The 19,120-nt window shown below is 44.5% G+C and overlaps 1 protein-coding gene across 4 annotated transcripts in view; it reads right to left on the reverse strand.

Annotated features, from left to right (window-relative positions):
* Nucleotides 1–12,158: 12,158 nt before the first annotated feature.
* snx19b (sorting nexin 19b) overlaps nt 12,159–19,120 on the reverse strand; it is a 50,238-nt gene continuing 43,276 nt past the window's right edge. For 3 of the 4 annotated variants that reach the window (XM_085244682.1, XM_085244681.1, XM_085244683.1), the window contains exon 14: nt 12,159–16,022. In XM_085244682.1, the coding sequence (XP_085100808.1) occupies nt 15,899–16,022 (124 nt within the window). In that variant the 3' untranslated portion in view covers nt 12,159–15,898. The remainder of the gene's footprint in view (nt 16,023–19,120) is intronic. The other variant, XM_085244684.1, reaches the window with a different exon arrangement.

Consider the following 19,120-nt stretch of genomic DNA (forward strand, 5'->3'; position numbering starts at 1 on the left):
CATTTAGCTCTCGAGCTCATTTTCTTCTTTCCAAGAGGCTGAAATGAGGTTTGACTTCATCATGTTTTCTATTACAAAAAGTAAATGGGCTGCTTTGCAGGAGAACACATTCTCTACAGAGATTACCCCGATGATTGGATAGAAACTTGCACTCCCTCTCTTAGATGTCTTTCAATTATAATAGCCAGAGTGATAAAAACAGATGCTTCCATTCAATCCGAGGCACAGCCAGATGAACAGAAAGATGGATAGACTGATGGGAGGGTGGGTGGTCTGGGCTTTCTTCAGGGGCCGTCCTTCATTATCCAATCAGCACGTTTCAAATCAGGACCCCAAAATGTTTCTTGCAACTTGTATGATTAGATCTCAGAGAGCAGCTGAGGCCTGACTCACGCTGGTGTCGCTGTAATGAGACTGCTTCTGAAAGGAGAGAGGAAGGAGAAGCAGAGCCGGGCAGATCTGTTAGGATGGATTAGAATGTGAGGCGGAGTAATAGACTGTGCAACACGGTGCAAGCCAGCTTACATTCAGAGCATCACTGCAAGATTCATGAGCGCAAATTCACATCACAGTTAAACTAGTCTGAGTGGCTTTTAAAGAAACCAGATCTATTAAAGACCAAGAGACACTAGTTCTATAAAACTTTTCTTTCTCTGATCAGATAAGAAATTCATTCACGTCTGAGTGGGTGCCTACAGTGTCTGTGGAAGCGTCACACTTTTCACACTGATGATTGTAGGTTTTCTTTTCTTAATGCTGTGAGGAGTCATGCAGCTAAGGACGGCTGTGCATTAGGTGCTAAATCAGGCAATAATGTAAGACGAACAGGAGAAAGACTCAGGTCAGCCTTCAGCTATCAGGATTAAATGTGATGGGAATACTGATCTTTATCATCTGCCGTCGGGTCCATTCAAGTATCCACATGACGTCTGTAGCTAATGCTGCAATCCCACTTTTCAGCAGAAGAGCGACTGAGATGTGTCACTAGATGCAGGCTGCAAACAGCATCATGGAGTCTGTATGCTGCATACAAACACTGAGATGCGTCTTTGCTTAAAAATGGAACAAATTTGCTCTTTAAAACCAGCTGAGCCTGTTGTGCTGATAACGCCTGAGATTTTGGTCCAACCCAAAGAGCAACAGTCCTTTGAATTATGGATCAAACTGTTTGAATTCGGGTCTGTTAGCTCAGCTGGTTAGAATCTGGTGCTAATGATGTAAAGGTCATGGGATCAGTTGTTATACTGGCCAGAGATGAACAAAGCTTCAACTTTAACTGAGGTCATAGTGACAAATGTACAAATGGATCAACAAGAATGAGACTATTTAAACGGTCCATCATGCGTCAGTTGTCTGTACCAGATCTAGTTTACTTATTGGGAAAATGGTTGTAAAGATCAAACTAATTTGTTTGGCTCAGATGGTTAAAGGTGCTAATAAACCGAAGTCATGGGATCAGCTGCCATGTCGGCCATCGTTGGGCAGAAATATCAAAGCCAGCCATGGCTGTGATGCTTCCAAGATTGTAAAATAAGTATTATAACTTATTTTAACATAAACGTTGTCACTTTAAGCTCTTGTTGTTGCACGAAGTAGGTTTTAGACTCAACACTAATGTGGAGGTTAGACACCGCTGACATCAAGGCTTTCAGTCCAGCACATCACCACTGTGTCCACTTTCACAGCTTGGTTAATTAAGGAAAAATGGGGTTTATAAGCAGTTAGACCAAAGGCCGTTTAATCCACACGTGGAGCTACGAATACCGAGGGCACTGATTCAGACTCGGTCCCCTTTGAACAGACGTCTAAACCTGAAACACGTTAAACATACAGCAAACCATTTGCAGTTGTATGTAAAAAGTAACCTTTAAAAATCCAGTGTTGTGTTGAAAAATGAGTCAAAGCTGTCAGTGAACACAGGCTGTAAAATAGATGATAGTGGGCAGTTTAAAACAGAGAACAACGGTTTAAAAGTCTCTGGGGTTCAAACTTGCTTCCCATCATTGAACACCAGTTGATTTGACCCTGAAATAGCAGGAAAATGATAAAAGTTTGTACGAAGGGCTGGATACACGCCAGTTAGCTGTAACACCACGGCCACCGCGCCCATGCTGGCTAGTCTGGAGCAAGACTTAAATGACAGAGCAGCAGTGATGCCTCAACGATACTGAAGTCCATTTAGGGGCGTCTGCACTACAACACAGGTTTTAGGGTTAAGCGAGATATTCCTTCAACACTACAAATAAAAACAAGAATAACTTTACTGATCCTGGAGAGAAATCCGTATGGCAGACATCTCTCATTTGTATTTGAAAAGTGAGAAGTGTCCTGATTCGTATTTTGAGGTGAGAGACAAACGACTTGAGGTCCATTGTGCGTCAAAACAATGATTTTATTGGCTTCTTAATCCTATTGATGATCCTTAGTGGGACATGCTGCAGGCCTACCTGAAGAACGTTATGTTCACGAGCTCCGTAAATACAAAATCAACTCAAACTGAAGGATTATTAGCTTGATCGTAAAGGATGGTAAATGAGTCTAAAGTATTATAAATCTTAATTTTCCCCAGCGAGCATCAGTGAGGGATAGACGTCCTTAAGAGCAACTTTATTTCTTCTTGTTTTTGGGTTTTTTCCTGTTGGCTGGTAACAATTTCAAAACAATATTGTAGTAATATGAACCGATATTACTGGAAAACACTGAGGTTATTGTACTCGGCGCTTAAAATCCTTGAAACATGGTATCTAACCAGATGCTTACTCTGGATGGCTCCAGTAACACTGTGAGGAGCCATTTTGACCAGGATGCCCTTCTATGCACATATTAAACACATATGCAGGACTGCTTTCTTCCATTTGTGCATGAGAAACACGTTTTGTTACTCTGTGTTATTGTCTTACCTTACAATATCAAGTGACTTGATGCAGCTGTTATTGTGATTTGGCACGTGTAAATAAAATGTAATTGAATGAATATGAACATGATCATACTGAATGTGAAGCTAAAGCCTCAGAAAGGTTTAAAGCCATTTCCTGCTTTGCATTCGGTTTGTTTCATTCGTGGATGCTCGCTCTACTTGTTCTGTTTTTCTCCTGCATGTTTTCAAGGAAAATGGGCGAGTTAGCTCCGACGGCCATGGTGCAATGCTAACAGCAAGGCTTCATATCCTGTACTAACACTGAAAAGAACCTCAAGGCTTTGCTGGAACATTTAACCGACAGTAATGAACTTCTAGTATTACACTGAAAGCTGTGCTTTAAAAACCTTTTTAAAAAACGAGTCATAGCCGTCACTGGGCGGAGACTATAAACTGCTGTTCATGTGACAGACACACACTGAGACACACGCTCATTTGAAATCAGGATTAATGGTTTTAAAGTCTTTGAGTTTGTATCTTCTGTTCACTTGTACTTTAACAGAAACAAGCGCTGCTTTTAGTGCCTGTTTGATTACACGTTTGTCTACAGAAGCTGAAAACACAGGCTGGCCTGCGCTTGGTGCTAAGAATGCCAAGGTCAAAGGTCAGTCCGCATACCAGCCAGCTGTAAATACACACGTCAATGATAAACCGTTCTAGAACACGTCACACCTGTTAGTATGCACTACAATACTGCATCAGAGTTTCAGAAAATGTCACACGACTCCTGTGAAAATGAGTCTTCGCTGTTACAAGAAGGTTCAATTCTAATTTATCTTAAAGCACTTTTTCTACAAACATCTGGAACTTTTCAGACTTCGAACTTTGCTGTTAAAACAGAAAGTAGGAATGAAGGAGAAAAAGGTAAGAAGGTAGGTATTTATCTGTCTTAATCAAAATACTGCAAAGCAGCAATTAAAGTGTGTATTTAAATTAGTAATGAGGTCAGAATCAGGCATGGGGAGAAGCAGGAACCTTCTGACTCCTTGGCACACAGAAAAAGAAATATTGCAACTGTCAAAATCACAGACCAAACCGTGTCCACTGCCCATGAGGGAAAACTGTGAACATGGTTCAACCTCCTCCAACACGTATCCGAGCTCCGTGAGGCACGGACAGCCTGCAGGAAGAGACGTCTGTCTCTCCGGAGTCGGCCCAGAGGTTGTGCGGCTGCGCAGCGCCTGTGTTGACCTGCGTTGGCTCACAAACATGAGGTAAAAAAGAACGTTTTGCACTGTGAGCTGCTTTGTTCATCTTTTTTTTTTCAGACACAAGTGCAACTGCAGACCAGACTGTCAGGAAAACTGGCCTGACAGCATCAACACGTGGCACCATTACTTCAGCAGCACCCATGTGTTCTCACTTTGTGGGTGCAGGTGTGAGCCTGCGGCTGCCAGCTCATGAATTATTCAGTGAAAATATTACAAATGGCCAAGAGCAGTGATCGTGCGAGGAAATAATGAGGTGAGCCTGGTTCCACTGACTTTGTTCGATGATGCCACATTACTCCTGACAGGAACACCAACATAAAGTACAAAAAGAAACATATGTGCCGATGTCAGCTTATTACCAAAACAATTAAGGTGTTACTTTTTCAAGAAGATGGATGGAAAAACACGTGTCTGATACTATGTTGCCCAAAGTCTTCACACGCACGTGAACCTGAGTGACATCCCACTCTTAGTCCACAGGGTTCCACCCTTTGCAGCTATAACAGCTTCAACCTCAGGAATGTGTTTATGGGAACTGTGACCATTCTTCCATCGCATTGTGAGGTCAGACACTGATGCTGGATGAGAAGGCCTCGCTGGCAGTCTAATTCAACCCACAGGTGCTCCATCAGGTTGAGGTCAGGACTGTGCAGGCCAGTCAAGCTCTTACACACCAAACTCGCTCATCCATGTCTTTGTGGACCTTGCTTTGTGCACTGGTGTGCAGTCAAGTTTTAACAAAGTTGGAGGATGAAATGACCCAAAATGTCTTGGTATGCTGAACCATGAAGAGTTCTTTTCACTGGAAACTGAGGGGCCGAGGCTAACTCCTGAAAAACAAGACCGTCCCCCTCCACCAAGCTTTACACTTGGCACAGTGCAGTCAGACAAGTACTGATCCAAACCCAAATCACAGCACCAGACGGAGAAGCGTGACTTGTTGCTTCCAGAGATTAATGCGAGTAACGATACCTGGTCAGTGTTTGAGTTCAGAGTTACAGAGAACACCAGCATTCCTGTGACTGTGCTGTGTTTGAGGCGTGACACAAAAACACATCCATTTTTATACAAGTACTTTGTGTATAAAAGTACTTGTATACGTTTATATATACAAGTATATACAAGACAGAATTTTTCTGTCTTTTCAAAAATTCTCAGCCAATCAGATTTTATGGACTACAAAGTTTGCTAAACTAGACTCAATAAAGTACATCTAAGCTGTCGTACTGAGTTATACTGAGTGGACATTAGAAACCTGCCGAGCTACAGATGAAACGTGATGGCTGAAATGCTTTAGGAAACATTTGTACATGTAGAACCTTCACTGTAGTGAATGATGCACAGATTTCCTGTAACAGGTCAAACGCTTTGGGCAATTTGTAGGTGTGCAGAATATTTCCTGTGCTGAGTGACTGACAACAGATAGCAGTTAATAATATTTGAACACTATCAAGAAAAAGACTTGGACTTTTAAAAGATACGACAAACTAGGATTTGTAACTTTGTAACTATTTGTAACAGTATCAGGCAGCAGCCAGTACCTGCTGACCATGATGACAGTCATTAAGCATAAAACAGCAACAAAATCAACAAAACACATTTTTACTTAAAACCACAGAAACAAAATAAGTTGAAGGAAAGAGTCCCAGCTACAGAGAGAGAAGATGGGCTTCATCGTTACTTGTTTCTTTAAGTGGTGTAGTGTTTCTGGATGTTTCTCTGCTGCGCTCTCACACACAGAACAGGATTTTTATCCTTGTCACAAGTTTGTGAGAAAAAAACTGCAAAACAAATGTTCTTCTATGAATCCAACATATTTCAGCTAATGAGGCGCACAAACCGGTGGCCACTGCTCCTCCGCCTTTTTCCTCACCGTGACATCACCGCCTGTAACAAAGTCTTGATGAGCAGCCGAGGCCACGCTGTTAAACTCACCATTTGAAGAAGTCTGGCTGATTCCTCCTGACTCGCCGGCTCCACACAGCTCTGTGGTGAAACAATAACAAATATAGTGCCAGTCAATTACACAGAGGTGGTGGTGGTGGTGGTGGTGGTGGTGGTGGGGGGGGGGGGGGGGGGTCTGGTTACAAATGCAGCTGTGGAGCTTGTTTTGACTGCATTGCAACAGCGAGGCCCAGAGCTGGTTACCAGCTAACAACTGGCTGTACTGGGAGCTAACTCTCCCCACCCCCAGCTGCTTGCTCTTCTCTCAGAAATAGGGAAACGCTGCAGTGCGTTTCCGTCCCTGTACGGATACAGTCTGCACGGCTGTACCTCACAGACCCCGCTGGATCGATTCAAAGGTCTGCAGTTACATTTCCTGTAGATTTTGCCATCACGAATGAAAACAAGCTGTTTGTGTCAGACTTCAGCTCCAATGAAGTCTGCAAACAAAACATGTCCACCCTGCAGAGTACGAGCTGCTGACTAACACAGCGAGATACAACTGCACTGTAGAATCGAATTAGTTCCCAGAACTTTAGACAAACCCGTTGCTTTAAAAAACTACGTGAAGCGACCATTAGATGATTACGTTTGGGCAGCTCCCTGTTGCATCTTATTAAAGTATGTATTATCCTTGTACTAATCAATATACTGTAGTATATAAACAGCTGTGTCACAGGAGGTGGGATCTGCAACAGACGAAGCACTAGATCTGAGCCTCGTAAGTCCAAGCTGTCAAGCGTTGTGGATTATATTTTAGCCACATGACAAATACGCCAGTACTTTATTACATTTTCATAAATTACATTTCAAATGAATTATGAATAATTTCATGGAATTCCAGTTCAAGACTTTCCATTTTGGTTTTCCAAACAGGAGAAATTTCTATAAAAAGAACTGAACTGCTAGAAGCCTCATTCACACAGTGTGTATCTGTGCCTGTGCACTTCAGACATAAATACCAATGGATTCGGGGAGGTGAGGTCGATCTACCCACCTTCCCACTGGTAGAAAACCTGCTCTACCACCTTTACCTCCCAGATGGACATTAATCCAACACTAACCCTGGATGGGCGTTCAATAACCTCGTGGAGGCATCTCAAGCATTCAGGCACCACCTCTAACCTGGTTGTGGGCACAGATATAAGATATTAAGAGAAGTCACATGACTAGAGAAGTTCAGTCCCAGTTTATTTACTATTCGTTGCTCAAAGTTGAAAGTTGCAATAAATAGTTGGTATCAAAAACCATCTTTTATCTGATTGTCAGACTTGTTTTAAAGTTAATTTTTTGTCATTACACAAGGCTGCTCTCAAACGAGTCCAAATGAGTTCCCCTTTAAAGGCTGAAACAGCAGGACTGAGGACAGCTCCCTCACTTCGTTTTCACTCTGTTTTTGTCCTTGTTGTGTTACTCGTGCCATAATAACTCATGTAACTTCAGCTGTGCAAAAGAATAAATTGATCATAATATTTACAATGTGATCACCAGTACAAATAACCAGCTTTAACCAGCTGTTACCGCTCTAACTAAAGTGCATGTGGATGTCTCAGCTGACTGTAGGCTCGTGACTGTAACAGGTGAATTACTCTCATTTTATCATACAGCGCCTCCCTGCGGCCACCTCCATGAATGGAGCTTACAGCATCAGTTTGCTTACGTCGCCATCTAGAGGTATTACATGTGTCTTACACATTCGTCCAATCAGCTGGTGCCATCCAGCAGGTTTGCTGTGAAGACATGATGTGACGCCGTGATAGCAGTCAGCCAGGGAAGTGTGTGCAGGTGAATATGACTCCAAATATTTTTATATTAATTTCATTTTATCATATTTTATGTTCAGTTTTAAAGCATTTTACTGGATATGAAGATGTTGGGTTCCAGTTAAATCCTGTCATAAATAAGTATGCAGCCAACTTCCTTCCTGCTTCAGGCTGCATACTTCCTCCACCTCCTTCTCTAGCCCTGATGTCCAACCATGACTTCTGGAAACTGAAGCTGTCAAATGAAGTGTGTTCCAAAGTGCTTCAAAAACTGTACGGCAGCAAAACAACAAGCAGTCTTACGTTATGATCCACTGGGGGGCAATGGTGTGATCATTCCACACGTGTAGTTTTATGTTGCATTAAACTAAAAGTGCTCCATCTGAGCAAATTGTTTCAGGATAACAACAATAACTGTCTGCACATTACAAGAGTCCTGATTTGTCATGCACAGCAGCAGAACTCGAGTGCAAAACCACACAAAAACGTGTCTGTGTGTGCGTCTGTTGGGATTCTGTGAGCCCTTTGTCGAATGTGCATAAAACGCTTTCATTTTTAAAAAGAAATGGACTGAAGGGGGCTTTGTAGGCAGTTCCAGACGTGATTTTTGCTTCAGTCGTTTCACGATGCAAAAACAGGAAGAAGTCCAAACACCTCACAGAGCTTTTAAACACAGCTCCCTGTTCCACATCTTAAATAACAGCTAATGAAGCCTTTAAAGGGCAATCAGCTGAACCACGCATGCATGTGTGTGTGTGTGTGTGTGTGTGTCTGTGTGTATTCTATTATGTAATACAGAAAGGGAAACAAGAGTTGGGCAGAAGGTGGAGTGCCTCCCCCAACAAGAGCCCACAGTGTCAGACAGTACTTAAGAATGTCTGTGTCTGTATCTGTGTGTGTGTGTGTGTGTGTGTGTGTGTGTGTGTGTGTGTGTGTGTGTGTGTGTGTGTGTGTGGAAGGTTTGATGAGAGCAGATTGCGTAACCTGCTGAAGATGAAGAACATGTGGTTTTCATGTAAATCAGCAGAGAAGCAAGACTTTAAACTCATTTACTGCCCAAAACAACAGCAGCTGGACGCATGCTGCCAGGTGGGTGGGGGTGTGTGTGGGTGGGGGGCAATAATGACACGGCAGATTTAACTTTGGGTTTTGGACAAGATGGACACTTTTAATGTTGCTATTTAAACATTCGCCTTTGTTTCTTTATCACAGCGCAGCTGATATCTCAGTGTTCTTCCAGAGCGCTCTGAGTGTAAGTGTCACCTTTTTATTGGAGCAGCCAAAAATGGTCCATGATCTTCATATAATGATGCCTTCGTCTTCTTAGACACGATGGGATGTTGTTTTTTTGGCGTTATGTTGTGCACACGGCTGCACGTTGTTACAGGAAGTGTCAGGAAGTAAAATCTAACAAACAGTTTGAATGTCTTTATGTTTTAGTGAGGCTCCAAAGGGCAGAGCCCGGGAACCTTCAATCGACGAGCCGGTTTAAACTAGTTTGCATGTCTCATGTATGTTAGACATGCGGGATTCACACGGTGCATCGAGGTGAACAAATGCATACATGTTTGTAAGATTCTGCAAAGGGAAACTTTGAATAGTTGCACCCATTGATGTTAATGAGCAGCCTGATCAAGGCTCCGAGTTCACCGTGTGGTCGTTTTGTGACTGCAGCACCAAGAGCTGCAGTCACCTGTTCACACACACAGACACACACACACACACACACACACACACACAGCTCTTTATTGTGTGCTTGAAGGACGCTGCAGGGATAGGAATCTTCCCACGCAGCCTGCTTCACCTCCTCAGCTACAGTACAAAATGTCAAAGTGCAAACAGGCTCATTGTTGACCTCACATTGTGTTTACATGCTGAGCTTTCATTAATAAAATGGTTTCAGCAAAACTGACACAGGCTTCAGCAGAGCTGCATCAGAGAGCTGCTGATCGAGACCGTCTCGGTGCTCCGTGCTGGATGGAAACTTGGACGGAGCCCAGCTGATATTTCTTTTCCGTAGATTTATTTAGCTGTCGGCTATTTGTAGACGCTTCACTTTAATCCTTTTCTTTTTTTTACATTTACCGCCACATATCAGCAGTAGTGCTAACACACACAAGTCTTGAGTTGTTTTTTGCAGAACTGGCCTGAAGGTTATTAATTTGCAGTAAAGCTGGGATGGGCTGTAGTCATGGAAACCTGCGACCGGCTCCAAACCTGCAGCCTCCTCCAGCGTCCGGGGCTGCAGTTGCTACAGAGACTCTGCGAGGTGGTCTGGTCATGTGGGTGCGACGGCCTCTACCAAAACCCTGTGCAGGGTCACATAGAGCGTCAGCGCTGCTGTGAGCGAGCGCAACTTTACTCCTAAAACGGCGCTAATCTGCCCACCCATCCCCCCACCGCACCAGGCCGCGCTTTAATTAAGAGCGTTTGGAAGAAGGCAGCACGGCGGCTCACAGCAACAAGGGGTCAAACCCGCTGATTCCTCTCTGGTTGGGAATTCCAGACATGGATTTGGATGCGAGTGTGTCTCTGTAAGTGGACACTCTACAAAGTTACCTCTGCCACAGAAGTTCTGCAATGATTTTAGTGTTTTTGTTAATATTGCATCAAATATGACGAGATTTGCATTACAATCTTTAGTTTTCCATAAACATTAGAGGCGAAGGGTTGTGAGATGATGTCAAATTGAAAAGAAAAATCATGAAATCTCCTGTTTATGTTCATGAGTCCTTCTGTGATCCAGGGAACGACTCTCGCACGGTGTGTCGGATTTGTCTTGGACTGCTTGTGTTGGATGACCAGTTAGGAAAATTCATGGAATTTGGGGGGAATTACTTAATTTAAAGGCCGCTTTGCTGTTCTGCCAAACTTACCGTAGTAGATTTCAGTTAATGTTTTAGTGTTGCACGACACTGACACAAGATTAACTGTTCTGCCATAAAATCGCCTGAAACTATTTTAAGAAATCAAACCTAATAGATGTCAGTCTTCCTCTGCGGGTCCCCCGCCCCCACAGACCTCTGAGAAGCTCCCTGAATAGACTTCCAGGAACGGAGGCTGTTACTGGCACGGCTGCGCTCTTTGGGACTCGGTTATCGAAACTATGAGCGTTTAATGTTTGATCGTGTGGTACGATCAGAGGAGGCGATAACGTCCATCAGTGCAGCAGAGCTATTTCTGTCCTGGACATTTTATATCTGTGGTGCATTTACATCACACTATCCTGCACTTTGTTTCGTCAGCTTTAGCCGGTCTGGGTAAAAGCTGCTCGGTTAGATGCAAACATCAGTAAATGTCAGTAATAAATAAAAAGCTCCAAATATCCGGTTGGTCAAAGTTCAGTGGGAGGATTTTCTGTCTTACAACCAACAATGTGTAAAAATAACACAGAACCACTTTGGACTCATCTTGATAATCGTTTCATTGATTAAAGAAAGAATTTCAAATCATATTCATGAGGGACGCAAACACTCGACCAATTACAACCTGCTGCTTTCAGAACCTGCACGGAAAGAAGTATCTGAATCGGCCTGCGTGACAGAAATGACGATGGTACGTTTGCTCTGGTCGGCGTGTTAAAGCTTCACGTGTCCGGGTTCCCCCCGTGTGCTCACGTGGTACAGTCGTGCGTTATTAACGCCCTGCTCCTCTGACTGTTCAGAGAAGCTTCTACCACACTGATACAGACCGCATAACGACACGACTGAACCGGAACATTTGGCATCAGCCGTCACAAATTCCAGTCCAAGGCCCCTTCACCTTTATGTGGCTGATGTCACGTGTTTTCAAAGCAGCTCATTCCAGTCTGAAACTGTATTATCACTGGTTTCCATGGAAGCATGATGAAACACTTTATTATTCCCAGTGTTTTAGGGGATGTTTGCTTAGGCGTTCCACAGAACATCTGCCAAGGATGTGCTCTCAGGTTAAACCTTTAATCAAATGCAGAATTCCTAGAAATGCTGGGAATAATGGAAAGTTTTCACTTCTCCAAGTGGATGTTGATTGGGGACTGTGTGACAGCGACTGCATGAGGACAGAAGAGCAGTGAAATATTAGATTTAACTGAAAGTAATCCGATTTAAAAGAATCATCTATGATCTTTACTGTGGGCTATTAGAAATCACCGGGGTGCTTACAGGACAGAGAAAGTAAAATGGCCACAACAGGGGGGATAAAGACACTATGGAAAACATATTTAACTGCAGGCAGAATTCTGGGGAGACAGTTAACGTCTATTGTAATAGAAAATCTCATAAAAGACGACGCTCACAGGTCTGTTGTAAAAAGCGTCACCTCCACCTGGGTCCAAGAAAATAATGAGTGTGAACAACAGTCGCAGATTTAACAGCTCAGAATCAGTCAGTTTATTGTTGTTTTAAATGTGAAGGTTTACAAAGACAGCACAAGCACACGGTCACAAGTTTTGGTGCAGACGGGCAACAAACAGCGAGGAGGGGAACCGAGCAGTCACACAGGTGAACATAACGCATTAGTGTCTGCGGTTTACAAAAATGTGGCTCTTTGCTGTATATGTTGGCATTAACGCAATACAAAGATGATGTCTCACATCTACTACTGAGTAAAGCAGGCCTATTTGTTTCCAGCTTCATGTTGTATTTCTCAGACTCCATTAGCGTAGCTTTGCATGATTCACAGTTTAAAATAAGCCATATTTAGCTAATACTGGGCCTCGGTACAGCACAGATCATCTGCATGAAACAAACCTTTCAAACCGACCTTCCCTCAGGAACTGAAGCAGGGAATTTGGCTGCTGTGCTCACAGATGACCATATTAGGACCTTCCTGTTTCCTAACCCTTTCATTATTGGGAAAAATGTCTCATTTACCATCATGTCTGTAAAGCCCACAGCGTGTAGTCATTTGTTTGAGAAAACTGGCAGTAAGCTTTGAGAGAATGCTTTCTGTGAATGGCTGAGAGCTTACAGGGGTTAGAGGAACACTGTAGCTGGCAGACATCAGGACGTCTCTGCACATGTACTCAGTTTAATGTCAGATATTCTACCATCACTGCCACGTAGAACAGCACGTCTTCATTCTTAGAGAAACGCTTTTCTTGCGCTGGACCAGCTGCTGTAAACGTTACACCACTAATAGCTGCTAACTACCTACAAATGGCTAACATGCTAACATCTAATGTTATTTGAGCTTGTTTTGATTGGACATATTGGTTTAGTAAAATCATAATAAAACATGATAAAGCATATACAACGAGAAAGAAGAATCTGTAATTACGCTGATCAGTTTTGTCACGGTTGCAGCAACAGCAGGAAGATAATATGCTGTCCATCCTTCACAGCAGTCAGAGTCTGACACTGTAAAGTGTTTCAGCACGGGGGGCTGTGCTGAGGCACGGGTCCACTGCAGTCACACTGTAAGGCAGCACAGAGACATAAAAGCACTTGAGAGCAGAGGCCTGTCGTCTCCGTCGCTGGCACATCTGTCTCGATTTTATGGGCACAGATAAATAATAGTGACACACTAATATCATAGAAAGGAAAGACAGGAAGTTAAGACAAGACTGATACAAGGACATGAGTGCAAAACACAACATCTCAGTTTGTAACAGGGCGAATGTGCAGATTCAGTCACATTTGATGTGCTCAACATAAGACGGGACGCTAATAACAAATGAAGCGCCGTAACATTGCTCATAAGGACGCGCTGAGAAACTCTAACATTTTCTATGTGATCGTGAGACGCTAAGGCTGCCCGTTAAAGGCGCCAGAACGTTCAACAATACGTTCAAAGTGACTGCAGAGCATGTGCTGCAGCTCTCAGGGGAGGGTTACCAGCATCACTTCATGGTCATATATACTAGCTCAAGAAGCGTCTTTATGAACATTTTCAGAGTGCACAATAGAAAGTCCCTGAAAATTAAAAATGAAACTTGCTGAAGTCTATAAACTGATGATGTTTGTACAGTGCGCTGTTCTGTAGGCTCCCAGCATCCATATGGGTATTATGTAGAGCAGCTAATCTATAATGGCAAAAGCACTGTCAGCAGGACAACACTAAACACGGAGCCGAGCTTCCAACCTTTCACAGATCTGACTGAACATCTGCACCCACAGCACCAAATACCTGCACACAGGCACCACAGGAAACCCCCACGGGTCCAGTTCCCACATCCCTGATGAGTCACAGCTGTTCCGGTGGTGGGAGGGGAGCTGCACAACATTAGTTGGGTTTCCTGTTGCCGTTGATCGGTTTGGTTTTTAGTCGCTGTAACTGATTCAGCCCCATTCCACAGAAAACACAGCAAAGTGCAAAGAATCACTTTTGTTCCACGACAGACGAAACTAGCTGCATCTGTGTGGACGATGACCGAGCTGCAACTTTCTGTTTGAGCTTTGAGAGGTGCAATCAGCTGTGTCATCACTTGCTTCTGACAGCACAGCCTGGAGAACTTGGACCTGCAGTCAGACAGCACAGGAAACCTCCACAGGTCCATCATCTGTGTGACAGATGATGGCAGTAAACAGCATTTATTCACTGATCTTCTCAAAGAACTTGTGTCACTATGGATGGAAACCAGCTGATGTGAGAGGCACGATGAGCTGCTGCAGGTTATTTGATGAACATTGCTCAACACGGTTACACCTCCAGGGAGCATAATGAACTGTATCTACACTTTAAACCTGCTCAGACTGCAGTTTTGGTGGATGTGGACGTTTTGAAACCAGACACAACTTACTACAAAAACAGGACACTGCACACTTATTACGTTTTAAGTTGTGATCAGGATGAACAAAGCAAAACACCATTTACGTCTTTAAAGCCAACCTGAGGAGCGTACACCTGCTGGCTGATCACAGCTGAAGAGTTTGTCGTTACAAAGAAGGAAACCTACGTGTGCACAGTTTGTGAAATAGCTCAGTGTGACGGTACATAAAGGAGTCACAGCGAGGATGCTCACCAGACACCGAGGTGACATTAAACTTTGGACAACCCTCAACCCTGTGTAGCAACGTTGGACACCCTACACATAAAGACGGGATCTACCAGCTGGCACATCCTCATCCAGAGAATGAATGACCTTAAATACACAGCGGTCAGTGTTTACTGACCTTCTGCTTTTGGAAAATCAACTGTCAGCAGTACGATGGACCCAGCAAACAGCTTGTTCTGTTTATGCTGACAGGCTGGGAACAAGTGCAGACCTGTTGCCTCAGTGCAGCGGTAACTCATCAGTCATCAGCGTACGTAGATCAAAGGAAAAGGTGAGTAATGAAATATTGTATCAACTCTTTAGGAAAACTGGTTAATTAGTAATTCAAGCTCTGCAATTAAGCAAAGACTGAAGCAAGACATTAAAATGGATCTAGGCCAAGACACTTCCTACATCCTTCATTTCTTCCTTCCGTCTTTGTGCCGACTCCTCTTATGTTATGCAGGCATCGACTGTTAAAGGACTGTGACGTAAAACATCATCTGTCCAACCCTTCACCTCACTCAGAGGTTAGATTGTATCCAGATGTGTAACGTAACAATCACATGTGTGGCTCTGCACAGATCCGGAGCGATACTGAAGGATGAGTCAGAAACGAGCTGATACAGCGACTCTGAGAGCGCTGTGAGACTCAAGTGGAAAAGGACGAAGCAATCCTGCTTCTTAAGCTTTTCTACCAAAAGACCGTGGAGGGGAACAAGGGCAGGGTGTGCAGACCATCTGAAGGGAGTTTAATGAAATCTGGGGTGTTTAGCAGACAGGAAGAGGCTGGAAGTGGATATCGCAGGAGGCTTTACCACATCTTTAGATCTGAACAGTGCACCGTGAGATCAAACACACACCAGGTGCTCTCATGTAATCACATCTGTTTCAAATGTAGTGTGTGTCCAGGACACCATGTTCAAGAACATCGTATCGTATGTCACTACATCAACACATAATTAGACACAGATCTCAGTGGACCGGAGTCAGGGTGACCAAAATCAGCCCCTCACTCTCAGTGCAGAACATGATATCAGCCTCACACTGCTGGGAGTTGTAGATGAGACGAGCTAAGATGATGGAAGGTGGGTTTACATGCGTCTCCTCAGGCCAGTAGCTTCTCTGGGTTCTTGCAGAGCGTTTGCAGCAGGCTTCTTTGGAAGTTTTCTTCAGGTATTTCAGGAACCAGGAACTCCAGCAGCAGATCAAATATGCAGTACACCAGGTGTCTGAGGGAACACAGCACCAACATGACATGAAACAGCCTGCGTCACCAACCTGTTAGAGTGTTAGTATTGTGCGATTAGACGCTGCTCTTTACTAACACACTCATTTAGACAGCTGTTTGGTGAGTGTGTTAGGATACAGCATCTGAGCTTGTTATAGCATTTAGCATACGTCACTGTGTGACAGCTAACCCATTCTCCAGTTCAAAACAACAACATTCGCTGATACATCCTGATTCATCACAGCTCTGTTAGGGAAGCATCAACAGGATATCTGTCTAAAAGCAGGAACACGTCCCAGGGTCAGTGTTTTCATACCTAACTGCACACCGTGGTGAAAATGAGGTGGCACGAGTAAGAAAGCTTAATAATGATGCTTCTGTAACTTTGTGTTGCACTTTTGGTAACAGTGTTGTCATCAGTTAACTTCACTTCAGCTGCACACCTGTGTGCATCACCGCCCAAATGCACTGGAGCGTCAGTGTTGGTTTAATTATTCAACATTTGTCTCGTCACGTTCAAGGTCACCGAGGTGCTTTCTGGCTTTTTTCTCCTTTTTCTGGCCCAGTCTGAGACAGATATGCAGGGCTTGCAGTCCTTTAGATTTACTTCTGGATTCTTTTGTGAGCTCCTGGATGAGTCATATAAATGGTAAATGGACTGGTTCTTATATAGCTATAGCACTCAGAGCGCTTTATACAACTAATTCATTCACCCAAGCTTCACTCTTTTCTAACTGTGCTTACTTCATACACATTCATCCGATGGACGCATCGGAGAGCAATATGGGGTTAGTATCGTGCCCAAGGATATTTAGGATCGAACCGCCAACCGTCCGGTTAGTAGCTGACGTGCTCTACCACCTGAGCTACAGCCACCCCAATGTGTGCTCTTGGGAGTCATTGTGGTAGTCCAGCCACTCCTGCGAAAGCTCCGAGTTTTCTGTATTTGTGGATAACGGCCCTGTAGTTGGATGGAGTCCCAAAGCCTTAGGAATGACTTTGCAACCCTTTGCAGACAGATGGAGATTAATTACTTGGTTTGTTAGCAGTTTCTTTAGATGGTGGCATGATGTGCTGCCTCCGTCTTAGCTAGAGTTGGATGTCTCAAGACCGGTCTTGGTCTCGTTTCGACTTGGTCTTGGTCTTGTCTTGGTCTTGGATTAGGCGGTCTTGACTACAAGTCTAGTCTTAGCCATACCGTTGAACAGACGGCCTGTCTGAGGTGTCCTCCAGCCTCTTTCCCAGTGACAGCCATGATAGGATATAGTTAAGATAATGGATGGAGAACGACGGCTATGGCTAGAATAGGTTACATTAGTACATTTGTGAAAGCAGCTCAACACAGTAGTGATGGGTTTTCAGTATAGTTTGTGCAATCTTAACATACCTTAAAAAAAAAGCACGCCACATTTTCATTGTTTTCCTCACACAACTAACTCCTTGCAGTGGTCTACCACCTCGTGTTAACACACTGTGGTGGACACGTCTTCACTTGTGGTTCAGCCCAATCCACGAGCAGCCTGACTGAAACTTTTCTTTAACAGAGCGCCCTTTACCCAAAACCCTGCAGGTGCGGTGCCAGTTCCAATCAACCTGTGGCACAATGTTTGGAAATGATAGCAAACAGCTGGATGCAGATAATTAAAGAATTATGTGAATGCACCACAGAAACAGATGAGGAAGCAAAGCAGAGCTGCTGGGCACAGCGGGACAAGTTCAAAGTCCACATCGAGATTCAGACTGTAACCATTCATCCAGAGGGAAGCTTGGACTGACTGTATTTCACTGTTCCCCCTCAGACGCCTGTTAGAGTTGCTGTCACGTCATCTCTGGAAGAGTTAAAGTGCTCCTGCACACATCGTACGCTCAAGTGACGGCAGACACACAGACACACACACGCACACACACGCGCACACACACACACACAGACACACAGACACACACACACACACACACAGACACACACACACACACACACAGACACACACACACGCACACACACACACACACACACACACACACACACACACACACACACACACACAGACACACACGCACACAGACACACACAGACACACGCACACACACACAGACACACGCACACAGACACACGCGCACACACACACACAGACACACGCACACACACACAGACACACGCACACAGACACACGCACACAGACACACGCGCACACACACACACAGACACACACACAGACACACGCACACAGACACACGCGCACACACACACACAGACACACACACAGACACACGCACACAGACACACGCACACAGACACACGCACACACACACACACGCACACACAGACACACAGACACACAGACACACACAGACACACGCAGACAGACACACGCGCGCACACACACACACACAGACACACGCACACACACACAGACACAGACACACACACACACACAGACACACACACACAGACACAGACACACACAGACACAGGCACACAGACACACGCACACAGACACACACACACACACACACACGCACGCACACACAGACACACACACACACACAGACACACACGCACACAGACACACACGCACACAGACACACACGCACGCACAGACGCACACACACACAGACACACACACACACACACACACACACACACAGACACACACACAGACACAATAGCTACAGAAGGTTTTCCCTCCTTTGAAGAGGTAAAAACATCACATGATGTGGACGCGGCTGCTTCTTTGCACTGTTTGTTTGTTACACCCTCTTCGACCTACAGTTTACTGCACTGCATCGTTCCAGGTGAGCCTGCCTCTGTGTCTGTGCACCTGAGCACGTACACTCACTGCCCACCTGATCAGATACACCTGTTTGTCTCTGGCGTGTCCATCAGAGCGCACCAAGTACTCGGCAGAATCAGGAGCTTTCTGTTGTCAGCTGCTCTCTTTCTTTCTGCTGTTTATAAAAACTTATGGACCAGATTACATCATGGCTGTCTTAGTCTGCTGTTCCTCTTCTCTGCCAGGTCTGTGTGACGGCCAGTACGTGCCAACACCAGGCAGCAGGCCGGCTGAAGCCTGCTCTTACAGTGTCGACGCCTCCTTCCCA

This window comes from Mchenga conophoros, linkage group LG14 (genome assembly GCF_057382185.1).
Source record: "Mchenga conophoros isolate Kocher_MC1m ecotype Shallow Benthic linkage group LG14, M_conophoros_male_GT1.1, whole genome shotgun sequence".
NCBI lineage: Eukaryota > Metazoa > Chordata > Actinopteri > Cichliformes > Cichlidae > Mchenga > Mchenga conophoros.